The 21,344-nt window shown below is 41.3% G+C and overlaps 1 protein-coding gene across 1 annotated transcript in view; it reads left to right on the top strand.

The window, feature by feature from the left end:
• The window catches only part of bbs4 (Bardet-Biedl syndrome 4), a 57,382-nt gene that overhangs the window by 16,366 nt on the left and 19,672 nt on the right, over window positions 1-21,344 (top strand). The window contains exons 4-6 of the mRNA XM_062546939.1: window positions 5,009-5,072; window positions 11,983-12,094; window positions 14,956-15,028. Of these exons, the coding sequence (XP_062402923.1) occupies window positions 5,009-5,072; window positions 11,983-12,094; window positions 14,956-15,028 (249 nt within the window). The remainder of the gene's footprint in view (window positions 1-5,008; window positions 5,073-11,982; window positions 12,095-14,955; window positions 15,029-21,344) is intronic.

Genomic DNA, 21,344 nt, shown 5'->3' with positions numbered 1-21,344 from the left:
ATTCTCAGAGGAGATGATCCACGTATAACCTGACTCTCGCCAGATCCTTGTAGTTCCGCAATGCTCCACCAGAGGCGTTTCACTGAGCTCCACACAAGGATCTAGGATTGAGGGCAATGCAAACTCCTTCAAGGCAGCAAAAAATAATGAACCAATCAGGATCGCCGGGCGGGATTTCATAGATGTGACGTAGCGCCGAAGCGACTGTTTGATTCAAACAACAATGGCGGCACGGAGAGAGAGGTCGTGTGCTGACATTGATTCTGCTATTTCAACTGTTTTGTCGAATCTATTGAATATTTATTCTTTAAAAGATGAACAGAGAACGGTTTTGAAAGTATTTATTGGTGGCAAGGATGATTTCGCTCTTCTTCCGACCGGGTTTGGCAAGAGCTTGAAGTAGCACATCATTCAAGACAACGGACAAGTGGTTTATCCAATCACATACAAGGATTTTTTTTACAAGGCCCCGCCTTCTGAAATACATATCCTATTGAAAAGTCCCAGATCCTTGTGTGGAGTTCGTCGAACTACAAGGATCTGGCGAGAGTCAGGTTAATCCACATAAGCCTCAGACCAGACATTGTCTAGAGGTTCCAAATAGGAAGTGCTCTTGTCTTAATATATAAAATTAACAGTACCCTGGGAAGACAGGATGGCCCAATCCCAATGTCAGCCCTAAAGACTAAGGACTAAGGACTCACAGACTTAATTGATCTCAGGTGCTAAGTGAGTGAGTGTGTGAGGCCACATGGGCTCAGATAGGTATTTGGGATTGGGACAGCACTTCACGGGATCACATGTACCTTGGCGATGTTTACTAACAAAGACGCTGCTAACATTTGCACCATGCACGTGTGTGTCGTGCTGTTGTTTACTTTTGTCATTTCCGGATTTTCCTATAATCTCCGCGGTAAACGTCACAACACTTTGAACTGTGGGTAATTCCCTTAGGATAAGTCTGCACCGATGCAGACTCACGGAAAGGGCTCGGTAAGTGTGTACTCAAACCCTCACGCCTGTTGTAATTCGACATTGGGACAGCCCTAAACCCTTACGAATTTCGCGAGAACGTGCACCAAAGTCCGTGAGTCTTTGAGTCCGGACATTGGGATTGGGCCGATGGATGCCGCCTTATCCCCAAGGCCTTATTCGTAAGGGAAATGGATCGAAGGCTTGGAATCTGCCCGTCGAGGTCCGTTTCAGGGGCTTTGCCAGGCAGTCACTGGAGAACCCTTGCTGGGGACCAAAGATCCGGCCAGAAAGCGGCTAGTAAGCAACGTCACTTAACAGGTGGACACAACGGCCCAATCCCATTGTGAGCCCTGAGGACTAAGTACTAAAGACTCACAGACTTAATTGCTCTCAGGTGCTGAATGAGTGTGTGAGGGCACATGGGCTCAGATAGGTATTTGGGATTGGGACAGCACTTCACAAGATCACATGTACCTTAGCGATGCTTAAGAACAAAGACATTTGCACCATGCACGTGTGTTGTGCTGTTTTTTACCTTTGTAATTTCCAGGGGCCTGTTGCACAAAAGCAGAATTAAGACATCCGGGATAAGTTAGTGAGCTGCGCTCATGGAGGTATTATAAGAACTGGAGAGAGGGACTAAGTCCCGCCCCCATTCATTTCAATGGCCGATGCTAGGCTAGCTACTTCAGCCAAAAAAGTTTGAAATTGGCCGCAGCCATCTTTGAGAAAATGGCGTTCCATGGGTGTCCATTTCCGTCACCAGCTAGAATGAGCCAATTAGGTTCCACGTTACAACGAGACAACATAGGTACATCGTTGATGAAGATTGGAGAGTGAGAGAAGGTGTTCTAAACGCGCTCCTATCGTTACAGGCGCAAATGTATTTAATTATTTGAGTTGGGATGGTGGTGGAGAAGTTTGCCCCTTGTCTCGAAATCCTATAATGTGATATTCATATGTCATGATATAATAAACATGGCGAGTCAATATTGAGCAAGAATTCACTTAGCATACACATAAATATGATCCCCACAGTAAATGCTTTGAACTGACTGTAGCCGTTATGTGCGCAATAGGCTGTCTACCTGACGAAAATGACTCTTAATAAGTAGACATGGGATGTAAGAAACGTGTGGATACCAGATATGCTATTTGTGCTGCACCCAGTGTGAATTTGCAGTTTAAACCTACATTTGTAGACAGACGAAATGAAGCCAACGCATATTATAGGCTTACCGGTAGAAGCGCGCATCCATGTGTTATGTTTCGAGCAGCATATGCATTTTAAGTGTGCTGTCACTGTCGGAAACTTTTGCCGTTATCTACTGTAGGCTGTGACCCCCAACGCTGCCTTGTTATGAACTAGGCTACAGGTCTGCAGCTGAGCGTTTTAAAATAGTTTTCATAGCCTAGCCTACACGACAGCGAGTAGGTTAATAATTGGGTTTAGTTAGAGAATTTCTTCGCATTTCCTAGAATGTCTTATCATACCTTGCCAACGCATACATAGTCTAATGCAAATAATAGTAACCTATTAGAACGACATTTGCTTTTTTCTTTTATTCACAAAGCCTGGTATAATGATAATTAACAGGCATCAAGTATCGGTAACTTAATCCTAGTCGTCAGTCATTTTATTTATGTCTTCTAGAATGCGTTATCAACATGGACGCGCGAGGACGCTCGTGCCGAAATCGAAACTCGTGCATGAGCTGTCTCGTGCATGCGCTGGTGCCGGATATGGTACAACCATGGAACGCCATTTTTTCAAAGATGTCGGCGGCCAAATGACATGCTAACTGGCTGAAGCTAACCCTCCAAATCCTGACCCCCTGGCTGCGCTCAATGAATCCAAAACAAGAGCATACAGGCTTAATTGGTTGCACAAAGACCAATCCAGGATGAGCAGACACGAATTCATCAAGCAAGGTGTAAGTTATTCGGTATGTGTGCGCGTTCTCGTTTCTCCCCCAAATAACTCACGGTTGGAATAAAAAAGATGCGAAAAATAGCGTCTTGCACACAAAGTGAACAACGGCTTTTGATAAAGACTAGCAACGAGGTAACATTTTACTTTTTTGAATGGGGGATCATGATTATTTCTGTTACATGAGTAGGTGTGGCAGATCAGCTGAATGCAAATTTACGTATGCACCCACGTGTGAGAGCTTCCTTGTCTCGGCACGCAACGTCATTAAGAAAGCGCTTTGCCACCGCAAAGATGCACAAAGTATGTCCTATATATCTTAATTTGTCTTAAAAGTCGAATTAGTTGAAAACACCTTCGAAAAAAATGTCCCCTCCACTTCCAATCAACTACTACAGCAGGCTATTCATCAAACATCCATCAAAAAAAGAAGCAAATAACGAGTATGTTATTAATTATAAGGACACCATAATTTAAATGACATCCATATGGTATGAGGCAGACATTCTGCTGTGTTTTGCGAGTAAATGCAAGTTGCAAATAATATATAAATGGAATACAGCTCTTTATAAAAATCACATGGAGGTCTGATTTGAATGACAGCTAGCTGAACCAATCAGATAATGTAATTACCATTAGAATTAACTTAGCTTGGCTGTTAGCCTGGTCTGGAGCAGGCTAGCTCCACAGAATAAATTGCCATGGTAACTTATACCATAACATATCCTGCTGCCCCCTATCCCGCTTTTGTGCAACTGGATCACGGATAAATTGAGCCAGGATAACCAAGATATCCCGGCTTAATCCCTTATCCTAGTTTTGTGCAATAGGCCCCAGATTTTCCTGTGATCTCCACGGTAAACGTCACGACACTTTGAACTGTGGGTAATTCCCTTAGGTGAAGTCTGCACCGATGCAGACTCACAGAAAGGGCACAATGAGTGTGTACTCAAACTCTCACGCCAGTTGAAATTAGACATTGGGACAGCTGTAAGCCCTTACGAAACACCAAAGTCTGTGAGTCCTTGAGTCCGGACATTGGGATTGGGCCAACATCCCGATGGATCTGGAGATGCAGTAGTGGACCAACATAATATTTTGCATGTATTGATTAATGAGATCACCTGTGTTAAGTGCACAGGCAGAGGGCGGGTGCTTTTCTTTTTGGGAGGTTGTCCACTTGCTCCCTCAGTTTTTAAGATGACACATACGCCTTGATGGGAATAAAGCTGCTGATCCTATTAGATTTTTTTGTATTTTTTTTTAACAATTTATTTATTGATTTTCAAAGTTTTTTTATCCCACAATAATACATGACATATTAACATTCGAACAGCCATGTATCAATTGGATTCCATGCTGTGTCTTCTCAAGGAAAAGTAAAGCAACGACTATTCTAATGCACTTGAGAGCACCTGATCAGAATAGAATGTACCCCATGTTAAAGAGACCCTATGCAACATTTTCATAGTCATAAAATCGCTTAGAAATCGTTGTTTTGCTTGACTGACCAGTTTTATCGAAAACAGTAATATTTCCTCCCGCCCCCAGTGTCCCTATCCGCTATTGCAACCTTGCAGTTTGTTCAGGAGGCGATCGCTCCTTGTTTACATCTGAAAGTCTTGAGACGCGTAAGGAACAAGAAGAACCACGCTTGCAATTTGTATACATATAGCCTATATATGTATAAATATACACGCTAAAGCTGTAGGGGAAGCTCTGCAGAGAAATATGCAAGCATAAAACGAGCGAAAACGAAAAGTGAAACCGGAGATGAAATCACCAATCCTGCATAGTTTTTCTTTAACAAACGGCACACATTTTTCAATCGGAATAGTTTAATCAGAATGGCAAAAAACTATCCATGTAAACCCACCTACTAATAGCTTTATTTGGGTGTTTGGGAAAGACATTTTCTTTGAGGGACATGGGGGATGTTATGGACTCACTGATGGGTCTAAATGCCTGCAAATGTGGTTTGAGAGATTTTAACACTTTTTTTTATCACTGACTGTGTGTCCTAGATTTATGATCACCTGCTTTTGCATTGTAGTCAAACAGCTTATATTTATAACCAATTTTAACTTTGATTTATTTCCTCAGGCTATCATCAGAGAGCAGTTGCGGGACACTCAAGGCATGTGTGAATATGCCATTTATGTTCAAGGTCTGTATTTTGGCTGCAAAGCTCAGTTTGATAAGATACAGTATATGTAGAGAATGGTGGCTAATGGTGGATGATGGTTTCACTGGTACCAAGGCTTCATGTACAGGGACATCTAAAAAAAATAGAATATTGTGGAAAAGTTGAATTTTTTCCATGATTTCTTTCAAAAAATGAAACTTTCATATATTCTAGATTCAATACACATGGAGTGATATATTTCAAGCCCTTTTTGTTTTAATCATCTCATGGAGATCAAATATCCAGTATCTCAAAAATATTAGAATAAAGAATTTATAATACAGGGAAGTCTGTTTTCCTGAGCCTCTAATCTCTGTGATTGTCTTTTGGACAACTGGCAGGTATTTCCCATGATTGTCTGATTCAGTAAACACACTCACTGACGCCACTGAGATTTGCTAATGAGGGGAGACGGCACATTCTTTATAGAAATGCACGGGGTTAGTTCGTAAGGCCAATATGGCAGTAGTCTACACATGGATCGTTTCACAATTAGTGTGCGCTTGACGTTTTTCACACACAAGCCTGTGTACCCCAAAATGTGTCGTAATGTTGGAATATTGTATATCATTATTAATGGCTAGACTTTACAACTGAAAAAAATGCACCTTTCAGTGATCTCGATCAACAAATTGGTGTTTCATTTTAAAGCTAAACCACTTCCACGACACAGAAAATGTAACCACATCAGGCCATTTTGTAGGTTCTTACAAATCCAATGTAAAAAAGGTTTAGTACACTTGCTACTCATGACTTGAGACTTGACTTAGACTTGCATGCAATGACTGGACAAGTCATTGCTGTCTTGGTTAATTGGTGAATAATAATAATAAAAACTATTTTCGATTGGATATTTCCTGTTGCATGTGGGCGAACCTGGCAACCTCTCTACTAGGTGCTAGGCGGTGCTAGGTGACGCGCCCGCTATCTACAGAGCGGTCGGGGTTTAGAAGATGCTACTGCAGCAGACAGTGTTCCCAAAATCATAACATTTGGATTTAAAGACTATTCAACTCAACAAAAGAAACGATTCGCCGAGTGCAAGGTGTGCAGCGCAAAAATATCCGACACATCCAGCACCACGTCATATTTGATACGCCATTTCCGACTACAAAAAGAAAAGTAAGAAATGTCTCTAGCTAATTTCACATTATTTTTAATCTAACGTTAGCTGGCAGCTAACATCCCATCTCCATCAGTAAAACGTGACAAGAGCTACTGTTTGCATCACATAAGTTTTATCATGTTGACTTAGTTTCACATTGATCCCGCCTATCAAATAGGCTAACAGACAATTTGACTGAAATACGGTAGCCTATCTGAAATTGCCAGATTGATTCACTTGGCAGATCAGGTCTAGCGCTAGTAGTTGCTAGTCCAATCTACTAGAAAATCACTCAGAGTGCGCAAACCTCCTCCAAGCGAACACATCACCTCCTCTTGCATCCATCCATAACTTTTTGAGTTATCTTGCGAACAAACAAACATATACAGACAAACCAACAAACCCCGATAAAAACATAACCTCCTTGGTGAAGATAAAAACTTCGAAACGGTCTTTGTCCCGACGCACATAATTGTTGACATTCTCGATAATGTCGAGGGGAAGCTGAGACAAATCATGCATGACTGCAAGTAGGCTACTTCTTTGCGTTGGATGAGAGTAGGCTTGGCTACAGATGTGATGGATGTTACATCACATCTGTACTCTCACCATGGACGTTAGGAAATATCTATACATTCTTAAAAATGGAGTGGGAGCATAAATGCATTGAATAGGCCTATGAGCCTATGTTGCACTAACTGGTTCTCAGTTTTGTGCTATCATTGAATGGTGATTTAATACTTTTCACTCATGTGGCTGTAAAATACTTGTATTTGTCGTTAATGTATAGGCCTATTAAAAATGCATTTGAGCATGAAAAAAAGCCTATATACTGTATGTTAGCCTATATACATTTAATTCTTATTCAGAATTATTTTGTAGCTTCTCTCATGTCAGATGTGCGAAAGTGCGCAGCCACATTTGGCCCTCTGATGGTGATGATAAAAAATTGTGGCCCTCTTAGTCATGAAAGTTGCCCATCCCTGGTCTACCACATCAATGTAGCTGTTATTTTGTTAGCGCTAGCTGCTTTTATTTTTGTTAAATCCTATATAAAGTATAACAGCCAAACAACATGCACAAACCCTATTACTGTAAATGTATGTATAAGTATATGAGAGATGTATGACATAAATGAGAAATGGGCCACTTTCAAGAGTAAATCGTAGTATATAGCCTAACATAGAAGTGTCTCCATTTCATTTCCGTATGGTATTTATTAATGGAATATTATGCAATGAAAACATGAGCTGAACACACATACCGTACACACACACTCTCTCTCTCTCTCTCTCTCTCTCTCTCACACACACACACACCCTCTCTCTCTCTCTCCCCCCCCCCCCCCCCCACACACACACATTCACAACATACAGTATGAGAGAGTGAGGCCTTTTTGAAGGAGTAGTGGACATAGAAGTTGTATTTGTTCAAGTTCATTTCTCCTTGCACTTCTTTGTCTTAATTGTCTTTTGCAACACATAAAAAAGGACTGTCTTTTGCAACATATCGAAAAAATGGTTGTAAATAAATGGAAGTGGTTTGCTGCTGTTCCCATGATAAACTACTGTGTTGAGTACTCTGTCTGGTAATTATTGTTTGGTACACCAGGCCCTGTAGTCGTTCCTAGTAATTCTGATCCTGCTGGTCCTAGTGAGCATTTATAATTATTCTTTAGTCTTATATCCCCTTCTTCTATTTGTTAGCCCTTTTGTGCAAAGGAGGGCTACATAAAACTTATGCTGCCGTCTCTTCAAGTTTTAAGACGGTTGTCTTCCAGCCTATTATATGACTTGACTTGTGACTTGCTTGACCTAAGCTATGACTTGACTTGACTTGACTCGGCCTAAGCTATGACTTGACTTGACTTGACTCGACCCTCACAAAAACGACTTGGGACTTGCTTGACACTTGAAGGTTAAGACTTGAGACTTGCTTGAGACTTGCATATGTGTGACTTACTCCCATCTCTGGTGTAACGCAACATGAGTGCAAGAAAAGAAATCAAACACAGGATAAACTCATAATGAAGAACAAAAGCAAAGACGGCAGACGTAGGGAGCCACCAGCCGTTAGTAGCCCTGCGCGCCATCTTTTCGAAGTCCGGCCTTTTAACAGGCAGCAAATCAGGTGCGGCCTTCAACGGCGCCGAAGCCACGCCTATGAGTGCTCGCAGGAGCAGCGGCAGTGCTCAGGATCGTCACACCACCTAATCAGTCGCTTTCAATCATTTGTTCATATTTGGAGGGATTTCCCTTCTTTAGATTCTGCACATACACTGCCCATCTGCTTTGGTTTTATCATGGAATCCACAGATTGTTTGGGGGGCAGGCCATCCGCATTTTATTTTTTTTTAATTCTGGTTGCTAATCACATTTTTTAATTCTGGTTGCTGACACGTCACATAACCATGTCACTGCTTGAGCATCCTGAACATGGACATCGCCGTAGTTCACGTTTGCAATGGAGAAAACGTTAGGTTTGTGCCAACATGTTATAGAAACACAACCACTGCCTTTATTTCGTGCAAATCATCTCCTTTACTTTGGTTATGGTCAGCGATTCACATTAACTGTAGGCCATTACTACCCTGGAAATCCAGAGTTCTAGCGAGAGCACAATTTGAATTGTGTCCGCAAGATATTCTGGCAATGAGCAATGATGCACCTTACTTTACCGCAGGAATCGGGGGACACCAAAAAAGGAGTGGGCGAGTTAAACTGATGACGACAGTGCTACAACTTTCGTTTTTGGTCGTAGTGTTATCCAATTGCGTCTAAGTCCAGAATCAGTGAGAGGTAAACATTGGTCATAGTGTTATCCAATTGTGTGCAGTGAAACTTTCAAATACATGCTTGGTGCTGCCCCTCGAGTTGGGCCATTTGCATTATTCGTGGCCAGACCCTTAATCTGAAAGATTCCAGGGTCTGGTTTACTACCAGGCTAGGCCATCACCGCAAGTGCATACAAGATGATTTTACCCAAGTTGTCTGCCATTCCCGGATTTGCAAAATTGCTTTACTCCCATTTACTTTCATTACTAGCCTACCACTCGATACTTTTTTACCTGCATTGAATCTTAATTGAGCGCTTATCCAGTGTAACACTCGGTGTCACTCCGTGGAGAGACATCCACTCTCCAAGTTTGATTTTTGGTGTTGTTGCGAGCTAATAGGCAATGATATGGGAAATACTTTCTATTTGTATGGGTGTATGGGTTTTCCAAAAATTGTACCCATAGTTATTGCGAAGCACATGCCACTAATACCTATAAAAACATATGTATGGAATAAAACTAGACGGGTAGCCGATTAGCCTTGTTGTTTATTGTTACAGTTTTTCTCGATTGTTAACACACATTTTCTGAAAACATGCCTCATACTCTCAGAACTCTACACACAAATCCAAAACAACACACACAATGGGCAAAACCCTGCAATTCTCCTGCAAAATGACACTTTACCTTCAAAACAATGTAATTTCTCCTGAAAATGCTCTTTTGTTCTCAAGAGACACACACAAACCATCAGATATCAAGACATTTATAAGGACCAGTTGAACACTGATGTGCTCAGTGTAAAACACTGCAATGAATTGAAAACACTTCTTCTCCATTCATCATAATGACTTGGGCCTTTTTTTGTTCAGTGTTACCCTACAAACAGTACTACAAACAGTAGATAAGCGGATACAATAAGTTGATATGCTTACCCTATCAATATTTTTAAATATCTCATTGTTTTCTATTATTTTTCTTTGTATTTGCCGTAATGTTATGCCGTTTTCTTTTAGGACAATGCTCATGATTTTAGTTTCCTGTTCAGGAAACAGAAGCCCTTGTGTTGGTAATCCTTCAGCTGACAAACAAATAGTAAAATACTGTAAAATGTGTAGGAATACAAAGTAGGAATACTTTCCCCAAATAAACCGCTCACAAAAAGTAAGGAAACTTGACTTTGGCCCATTATATCTCCACTTTAATAATACCATTCACTAAAGTGTTTTATGTCATTTTCATTGTTTATTAGTCACCTTTACAATGAGCTTGTAAGCATTGGGCTGGCAAAACGCAAACGTGTAACTAGTGCCAACGAAAAATGTGCCAAAATGGCCTGTTATGCTGTTGGAATTCACCTTTGTTACTTCAAGCATTGACGATTGCACTCTCCCACAGAAATGAGGAAAACAGAACATGTTAGGCATACATTTGTTCATTCTATACTCCGTGTCAGGGTCCTCAGTAGCGTGTAGAGGATCCATATGGAGCCACAACAGCTTGGCACCTTCTTCTCATGCTGGTCACCAACCTGGCTACATTCTGCTGTGGGATGGCATTCCATTCCTCGATAAGGATCTGTTAAGTCAGCCAACCTGGTTCTGTTGGTGACTCTGGCACGTACAGCACGCCCAAGCTGATCCCACAAGTGTTCAATTGGGTTGAGGTCTGGACTCACGTCACGGCAGGCCATTCTATCCTCTCCACTCCCAAATCTGGAGGTCCTCTCCGATGGTCCCAGCTCTATGGAGGCGAGCATTGTCATCCTGGAGGATGGCATTTGGTCCCATATTCTGGAGATATGGGACCAAATTGCAAAATCCAAAATCCAAGATTGCAATTGAATTGGAATTGAAGCCCAAAACGAGATGTCTGGCAGCAGAACCCTATTACTGGCCATTTTGGCACATTTTTAGTTGGCACTACTCAGACATTTGGCTGTATTGCTCATTCCATGATTGCCCTATACTTACAAGCTATACCTCATTGTAAAGGTGACAAATCAACGATAAAAATGATATGAAACACTTGGTTGGTATTACTAAAGGGGAGATATAATGGGCCAAAGTCAAGTTTCCTTACTTTTTGTGAGCGGTTTACTTGAAACATACTTTATTTTTACAGTCCACAGGCAATGCTGTACTACTGTGCTCATTGAGCTTGTACTGTACGGTACTGTGCTGTTTTGATACGCAGCACTGCAATGTTCTAGTGGCTCGGATCTCATCGGAGATTACGGTCCTTGGCCTCCCAGTCCTCCTCCTCTTACAGTGCTCTCACTCCTCTGGCTCTGCCTCTGGCTCTGCCTGTACTACTACTGTATACTGAAGCTGTGATTGATAATTGTAAAACTGTGTGACAGGTGTTTGCCCATGTGATGAGTCAGTGTGCATGGTAGGGCAGTTAGCTTTAGAATTTGAATGGCAGTGTGTTCCTTGAGAGAACAAGACATTTTCTTCATGAAAAATGCAGAGAATTGTGTGTAGTGTTTTGAAAACAGTGTGTTTTAGAACAGCAATTTGAGTGTAAAGCAGAAATTGTGCTTATAGTTCAGCAGAATCGGTTCAGGAGGTTGGTGATGAGCTACATATTATTGGACTTGTGTCTCAAATACCAGAAATTGTGTGTAAACAATTGAGAAAAACTGTAAACTGCAAAGTTCTGAGCAACAGCCAGCAGAGGGCATTTATTATGCCTTTATAGCTATACTAGTGGCAGTGAATACTTTTTTATATAGGCACTGTATGTAGAGATGACTAGATAGACCAGACGGAGTCAGAATGATCTAATTGTTGATCCCCCTATATTCCTGATTTTCAGTTGCTTTTAAATTGCTGTTGCTTTTACATGTACATGTTCTTTTAAAGAACCTATTCATCTACTTTGTAATACCTGAACGTGTTTTCAGTGTTAATACGTGATTGTCAATGTAAGATGCTATAGTTTTGGTGTCTTTTTTTGTCTTGAATGGTCACATTGATTTCAAATGGATGCTCATCGCTTTGTTGCAGCTCTCATCTTACGTATGGAAGGGAAGATTCAACACTCTCTTGAACTGTTCCAGAGCTGTGCCATCCTCAATCCCACCAGTTCTGACAACCTGAAACAAGTGGCCAGATCACTGTATGTGAGAGATTTTGACATTACCAAACATACTGTATTTTCAACATTATTGAATCTTAACAACGACATTACATTTATATAGCGCTTTTCTCGACACTCAAATCGCTTCACATGGGAGGAGGAACCTCACGAACCACCACGAGTGTGTAGCACGGCAGCCATTATACGCTAGAATGCTCACCACACACCAGCTTGAAGTGAAGAGTGAGGGAATGAATTAGCCAATTATACTGGCGGATGATTAGGGGGCCAGATTGGTAACTTAAGGCTACTGGGGAACCCCCTACTCTTTGCCATGAATGCCATGGGATCTTTAATGACCACAGTGAGTCGGGACCTTGGTTTAACGTTTCATTCGATGGACGGCATCTCCTACATTAGTGTCTCTCCATCACTGCAATGGGGCATTGGGATCAATGTTTTTGGGAAGAGAGAAAAAATGCCACCTTCTGGCCACCCACCAACACCACTTCCAGCAGCACCTAGTTTTCCAAAGAGGTCTTCCATCTATGTACTAACCAGGCCCAAGCCTGCTTAGCTTCAGTAATTCAGCTAAGACAGGGTATCCATACTGTAGGTCTGGTTGCTGGCTTTGGAATGTATGATGCATGGCCTCTCACTGATTTTGATTAAATTGTGTTAATTAGGGTGCATCTAAAAACGCCACGGTTACTCAAGGTAACCTAGGTTCTGAGGAAGAGCATGATGTCAACACTTTGGAAATAATGCATTCCATGTGTGACTTTTGCACAACAAACCTCAGCCAACTCTAACTGAATGCTCCTTACTCCTCATTCAAGGAATGGGTTGGCTAAAGTTCTCAGCAAAGGCACGCATGGAATGGATTATCCCCAAAGTGTTGACATAAAGACATTTGTCTAAAAGAGAATGCAAAAAGCCAGTAGAACACAGAGCCAAATAGGTCCAATGAGCAACCTCCTACAGTACTTAAAAATAATTTATGTCACCAAAAAGATTTTCAGATGTCAGTGCCAAACTGCCCCCATGTTGTTCCAAAGTTCAGACTACCTTTGCTTGTTGTTCAGGTGGACTCTTCAAACCGGCTGCATTTCATTGAAAATAGTGAGGTTTGTGTCGCTAGGTCCTCTCCAGGGCACATGAGTTTATAATGTGATGCCCCCTGGAGGTTGCCCTGATGACCGGTACGAATGTTTCGTTACGTGTCCGCCCGTACACCAGTCATCAGCGGTTGAATCTAAAAGGCCAGGGACCCACTGTCAAGTGAAGTTACGCTCTTACCTATTTGATGTCAATAACCTAAAACATTAAGGCCTTGACAGTTGGCCAACGCATAAATGATTCGGTTTCAGTGAACAGCTGAAACTCGGGTTATTTTCAGTATTTGCTTAGATTCAAGAAATAAACCTAAGACTCAGAAAGAATAGAAAAGAATCACAGAAGAGAGACGTTATCTTACCATCCTGTTTGGAAAGTGGTATGCTCGTCCCAAAACAGAATAAAAGCTGAAAGAATTGGACGTTGGATTACCCTAGTCGGTAACACTCCATAATAAGGGTCCTTAATAAATATCAAAATAATCATTAACTAACCCTTTGTTAATATTTGTTAATTGTTACTAAATATCTATTTGCCACAAGTTAATGTTTTTTCATCATAAATGAATTAATTAATCATCATTTTTGTCTGAACCTGAGCATCACCTTCAGTAGTTTTCGCATAAATTCGCGACATCTTTCAGCTTGGCTATTTTGTTTTATCGAGGACCTTTGTGAACCCTGTGATCATTCATTTCCAGTGTGAGAGACCCATACTGATAGAATTACTAATATTAATGATGAAAAAAACATTAACTTGTGGCAAATAGATATTTTAGTAACAATTAACAAATATTAACAAAGGGTTAGTTAATGACTAGTTTGCTATTTATTAAGGACCCTTATTATTTTGTGGTGAAAAGGAAAAAACAAAAGAAATTAATCCAATAGTCGTCGTAATTCCATTTTGTGTTGAAAAGGGAAAAACGAAAGAAAGTAATCCAATAGGGTCGAAAAAAGCAAAGATAGTCCAAACGAATTCTCGTTCAGTGATCTCCCTTGTCCGAGTGTAAGGCCACAAGCAACAGGTGGATGATGCAGAGTTCCAATGCTCACTGCAGCACTAAGTCCCGCATCCTTGGCTTCGCGACGAGGTACGGAGTTCACATATCGCGAGCAACAGAGTAACTCAACACGTAAGACGAGGAAAGAAGAAGAACCCCCGACTTTGGTTGACCTGCTACTTATAGTCCTCATTTTCCCGTGACCCCATGATCCTCCCCTACACATTCCTGGGGCGGACCTCTCTTCACAGAACTTCATGGAAACTAAACGAACTTCAGAACATTCTAGACAGTCAAAGGCATACATCAGCACTTTTATATAGCATAACATTTTCACGTTGTTCAGTCATTCTGTCGTTTATTGCATAATAATTTCATAGCGTCATTCATCCAGTCTTCACAACTTTCAGTCTCACACGTTCCTCATCACCAAGCATTCATTTCAGTCTTTCAGAGCTCTTTGGTGAAGTAGGCCGAATCACACACTCTTCAACGCACATTCCTTCTCTTTCATTCAAACTGGCGCACTTAATCCAAAAGTTGTTAGCGGGACAACGGTGGACACATCCTTATATGTTTTCTGTTATGTTACTTTCTTTATCTACCTAAGCATGGTTTTCAAGGCAGGTGTCTCTCCTTGAGAGGACACCTCACATCTGGCTGATTTGCGCTGACCCAAAAGCAGCAAAGTGGGCGCGAATTCACGCATGTGTTGGGTGCTTCATGGATGGGGCCTAGGAGACACGACAATAACCATGAGTTGTCTCTGTCTTTTGTTAAGATTTCTCCTTGGAAAACATAAAGCTGCAATAGAGGTTTACAATGAAGCTGCACGCCTCAATCAGAAAGACTGGGTGAGTCTTACTCTACATCTGCATGAGCTCACAAATTAAACATTCCTATCCTGCCTTAAAGATTTATGATGCCCTATAATGAACACATACATAATGTATACATTCATTGATACTAATAACTAATAACAGCTGTCATGAACTGCACATGAAGCTTTCATGACTGATTCATGAAACATGTCTCAACATTCATACCAACACTTTCATGAATGTGGAAGACAAAACGACGAAAACTTGTCAAAATAAAAGTCCAACAATCTAGTGATCCATATGCAGGATATTATGAATCCTCTCCAGCGTTTGTAAACATCTCATAAATATTTTATGAAGTCTGCTTCAAATGTCACTTTACTATACGAGTTGTGAAGTATTCATCATACTGGGAAGTGAACTACTGACCATCTGTGGACCTCTGAATGGTTGGACATTCCTGTTTTATATATCTATATACAGTCATTGGTGTAGACAATTATGCATTCTTCAGAGGCTACTATCATATAATAAACAAACAGACAAACAAAAAACTAAATTCTCCTAGACACTGGACTTCCCCGTTGACTAAGATGTGACATGATCAGGTTGGCTAAAACAAAAAAGACAGCAATGCTGCTTTGCGATTGTTGGACTTTTATTTTGACAAGTTTTTGACGTTTTGTCTTCCACATTCATGAGAGGGTTGGTATGAATGTTGAGTCATGTTTCATGAAACAGTCATGAAAGCTTCATGTGCAGTTCATGACAGCAGTTATGAATGTGTTATGAATGAACCCGTCAAGTAAAGTGTTACCAAAATATGGGTAACACTTTACTTGACGGGTTCGTTCATAACACATTCATAACAGCTGTCATGAACTGCACATGAAGCATGACTCAACATTCATACCAACCCTTTCATGAATGTGGAAGACAAAACGTTAAAAATGTGTCAAAATAATAGTCCAACAATCGCGAAGCAGCATTGCTGACTTTTTTGTTTTTGCCAACCTGCTCATGTCACATCTTAGTCAGTGGGAAAGTCCAGTGTCCAGGAGAATTTTGTTTTTTGTTTGTCTGTTTGTGTATTTTATGATAATATAACCTCTGAAGAATGCATAATTGTCTACACCAATGACTGTATATATAGATATATAAAACAGGAATGTCCAACCATTCAGAGGTCCACAGATGGTCTGTAGTTCATTTTTCAGTATGATGAATACTTCACAACTCGTATAGTAAAGTGACATTTGAAGTAGACTTCATAAAATATGCATGAGATGTTTACAAACGCTGGAGAGGATTCATAATACCCTGTATATGGATTACTAGATTGTTCGACTTTTATTTTGACAAGTTTTCGTCGTTTTGTCTTCCACATTCATGAAAGTGTTGGTATGAATGTTGAGTCATGTTTCATGAATCAGTCATGAATGCTTCATGTGCAGTTCATGACAGCTGTTATGAATGTGTGGTATATGAATGAACCCGTCAAGTAAAGTGTTACCGAAATATCTCACTCACACACCTGATGTCCCATCCCTATGACTGCCCCATCGGCTGCTGATGTCCCCTTGCCTGCATTCCTGGCCCACGCACCCATAGCATCCCACTACTTTCCCTATGACAATTACTAATCCATATGGACAATTCATTCCCTACACTGGACTATTGGAAGTTTCTGACACTAAATGACCTTATTGTCCTGTAACTGACCCTAGTCAGATGGGTTGGGCTCTTGAGTCGTGGATCTGTCCGGTTTCTTCCTATATATATCTCCAAACTCTAGGGAGTTTTTTCTCACCTCTGTTACTGTTACTCTCTGAATGTTTAACACTTTGTAAAGCGCCAGGAGACATAATGTTTCGGAGCTCTATTAGTGAAATTAAGTTGAAAATTAATTGAAATTTAAATTAATAGTTTTGATGATTGTAATTAAAGGGGTAGTTTGGAAATATAACTAACCTTGCATCGCATTGCAGTAGTACGGAAACGCAGCAGGTGTTCTCATCAGACCTGTTAGTGACTGATGTTCTGTTTTAAGCTGTTTTAATTATCAGTAGCCTATAAAGGCTACAGAATGTTGGATTCTTTAGTGGTTTGCGTTGTGTTTCAGTTTCAATGTTCTAATGTCTGAATTGAAGTTGGTCAATAAAGCTTGACGGCTGGATCAGGATCAGCGATTGAATGATGATTTATTGTAGGTAGTACAATCAGTGAATAACAGAACACGGGCTAAGTCTCGAACAGTAAAACCGAACAGAGTCTAACTCCTTGTGGTTGCTATCAAAATGTGGCGCACAGTATCTCCGCGTAAGATGCTGCAGGCTTGGCTTCTCGATCCGTCTCTCAGTCACATCCTTAGTACAAAGTTAGTTATACATTCTAGCAGGAATCATATCCACGTATAGGTGGCAACCAGTGGAAAAACCTAGCTCTGACCTACTTGGCAATAACAGACACAACGGCTCCGGCCCTCGGCCCATGTTATCTGGAAGTTCCGAGCTACAAGGCCTTCTCTGACGTAAACATGCCTACTTGTGCACCTAATATCAGAGCTTAGAGCTTGTCCCATTCTATGAGTAATATATATGAACACACCAGAATACAGTAAGAATACCCCAGAATTCAACAAAAATTAGGCTATAATTTGGCCTGCATCATATATAGTCTAATGTAGTCCAGTGACAGCCTATTTACTGTCACAGAATAGGCTCCTAAATATGCATGACCCTTTATCAATAGTGGACATGCCTTTCATTAAAGAATATCACTAAACATGCCATTATTAATGTTAACATTCTTCATATGGGAAGCGAATCCGAGAAACTCAAGATTATGATTTGTTTACTATCCCGACGCGCTACGCGTCTACCATGAAAGACGTAAATGACTCAGAGTAGCATGACTCTTTTCTGACTGATTTTAAGTTGCACAATTTTCATAAATTCTTTGAAACTTGTGAATAGGTAAATCAATGTTTGGTGACACTGTCGGGAAAAAAAAGTTTCTACTTCTATTTTTGAAGTTGTAGGCTACAGGTGATGAAGGCACACAGGTTGACGGAACCATCTTTTTGGACTCGTTTTCCAACTGATAGGGTACCCCCCAGGCAACAAAAACAACTTGGTCCAACCATAAAAACATGACAAACTCTTCCAGCCAATCACCGATGAGATGCACGTTTAGGAGAGTTTCAATTGCATGGGAGGGAGTAGGAGGGAGTAGCGAGCCAGCTCTCTGTTTTGTTTGAACGTTAACAGAAGTGACGTTACCAAACATTGTGTAGAGCACCTTTAAATTACCATATATCATCTAAATGAATTGGATAAAGAAAGCTCAAACCTACGGAGCCCGTGAAGGGTCAGGTGTGTGAATATTTTTGAGTGCACTTTTGCATTCCCTCGCAATACTTTTTGCGTTCCCTCGCAATACTTTTGCGTTCCCTCGCAATACTTTTTGCGTTACCTCGCTATACTTTTGCGTTCCCTCGCAATAATTTTGCGTTCCCTCGCAATACTATTTGCGTTCCCTCGCAATAACTTGTATGTGTTCCTGTCAACTTGGGCTCCATGCATTAGCCCACCATACAGGTTTACATGGACTGCAGTTCAACTCATGGATAATCTGGACATTATTAAGTTTTACTTTAACCTGGGGCTCACATAGGCTACAGCAATATACTGGCGGATTTGTCTGTGAGACACAATGTGATTATAAGCATGAAAACTCTGAAGCGTCTGCTAAAGAAAAACGGCTTGTTTCGGCGCAGCATGAGAGTTGACAGCGCATTAACCTGATGTAGCCTAGGCTAGCCACCGTACGGAGCCCAATGTTAACTTTTGTTTACGTCTCAGTAGTTTGTAGTCAGGTAGAACTTTGTGGAATTTGGGCATAAGTGTGACATAAGGTACTAATGCAATTTTTTTGCATAAATTGATAGTTTAGGGGGTGTCCTTTCAGAATCTGATGGGTGCCGCTCCGGCACCCTTGAGCATTTTCTTTAAAATGACATCATCTGCCACACCCCTTTTTTATCATAGAAAGTCGTCTGAATACACATTAACATATAAACCCATCATGTATGGTATCAAATTAAAGCTCTTCTCATGCAGGAATCAGCTTTGACCATCAAAAAGATGAAAAAAAATAGTTCAGGTCCCTTCAGAGAACAAAATACCATTTGCAAAGTGACCTTTAAGGTCAGATTACGTTCCTTTTTGCCGCATAATAGCTGACTCTAAATCATGTCATATTTTGGTATTAAATTGAATAAATGATGGAACTGCCATTTAGCCTAATACAGTGATTCTTAACCACAGGGCCGCGGCCCAGACTTACGGTGATTCTTAACCAGAGGGCCGCAAGACATGTTCAGTGTTGCACCTGTTGGCCGCAAGGGCCGCGGTACTGGGTAGATTATCAAATGAAGACATCAGAGATATGTAATGCATGAGACTTAATTCCCTGCATTCACCTTGTGGGTATATCCGTATCGAGGATATGTACTGCAAATGCTGCTAGCTACGTTAGCACATTGTCGTTATAACTATGCACTCACAAGAATCCTTACAAAACTGCTGGGATTCTGACACTACACATTTCACTAAAGGGGAGACTTGCCCAACGTGTTAGAATGAATGGATGGCCAGAAGTTCATCGCCAGAAAGCTACCATTAAGTGAATCCAGCCATGTCTAAAAACAAATACCGTTAACGTAACGTAATGAAATTGCACTTGTGAAATGTCTACCAATAAATACAAAAACGTGCGCTTTTTGGATGTGAATGATGAATATTAAATGGGCCCCGGGCCACTTTCTACTATAACAAATTGGGCCTCAAGGTTGAAAAGGTTAAGAACCCCTGGCCTAATACATACAGGAATACAATCATTCAATAGTAATTCATTTTATTGTGAATATTATAGCAAGTCTGATGTACCCTTGTTAGTTAGCATGTTAGTTATAATTTCCCTTGAATCTGTCACTGAATTTGACAGCAATGTTGTGAGGTACTTCCCAGGTAGTTAAGCACATTAATTATGACTGTCCTTGGATCCCCCCCCAGAATTACAGAAAACAATATTTTTCATCCTATCATTTCTTTAATGCTTTAAGAATAGACACCAAACGGGGTAAAGACAGCTGTCTTCTCTCTATCCTGGTCACCCATAGCCACTTGAAAGTAACCCATGTCAGGTCCAAAGTGGGGAACAGCTGAGCCTTGCCCAGTGCATGAAGCGCCTCCTCTATCCGTGGAAGTGGGTATGCATCTTTGCACATGACCATGTTCAGCTTTCTGTAGTCACAGCAAAAGCGCACACTCCCGTCTTTTTTTCGCACAGTGACCACTGGCGATGCCCAGGGGCTGCTACTCTCTTTGCCCCACTATGTCCTGTACATGTCGCTTGAACTTTTGATTGGGTGGGTGTCACCAGTTTATATGTTATGTCATGTGTCACTGTAGTTGTGTAGCCATAGTCATTGTCGTGGCTTGAGAAGACATCCCCGTAGCTTTTCAACAGTGCACTAAGCTTTACATGCTGTGCCGAGTTAAGCTCTCCTGCAGCTACCTGTACTGGAAGAGGCATACATTGGTGTCCATCTTCGGTAGCCTGAACACTGTTCAACATGCAATACCCCATCCATTTCATCAAACCCCACCACCTCTTTTGGACAGATCCTCTGTGACTTGGACACCATAGCTACCCTGGCCCTGGATATTAGTTTTATGGCCTTCTCACAGGTATTCATAACCCCGACAGGGACTTTTCCACCTGCTGCCTTTCCGAGTATGTTGGCAACCAGAAGCCCCTTCTGGATGCTGATCTTTGGAGTGGCTTCCACCAGGAATGGCATTCCACTGTTGGAGGCACCAGCCTTCAATCACCTTCTTACTGTGTGGTGGGATGGTGATCACTTCTCTGCCAACCACCTTGACAAACCCAATTTTGCCATCTGAATCCAAGAATTCCACCTCATTCTTGACCCTAGCCAACACACGACGGACACTTGCCTCTGGTTGAGCAGCCTTTTCATCCTCATTGCATCCACACCCAGCAGAGAGGTCACTAGATCTTTGATGATGTTCATCCCCATAATGCCAGGGAGCCCATTTTTACATCTTTACAACATCCAGATGGGTGTCTCTCAGTATGAAGATGCACCACCACTAAAGAGTGGTTCCAAAACACTCAACATCTGCTTCAAGACAACCAAGGACCGGCATGTTCAGTCCATAGGCTCCACCCAATGGGTGGACTTTAGCTGTTCCTCCCCAAAGTGTTCTCTAAAGTGAGACTCTTTGATGGTGGTGACCTCAAACCCAGTGTCCCAAAGGCA

The sequence above is a fragment of the Sardina pilchardus genome, chromosome 10 (assembly GCF_963854185.1).
Source record: "Sardina pilchardus chromosome 10, fSarPil1.1, whole genome shotgun sequence".
NCBI lineage: Eukaryota > Metazoa > Chordata > Actinopteri > Clupeiformes > Clupeidae > Sardina > Sardina pilchardus.
Note: the sequence above shows the minus strand (reverse complement) of the source record. Positions and strands in the feature narration are given on the sequence as shown.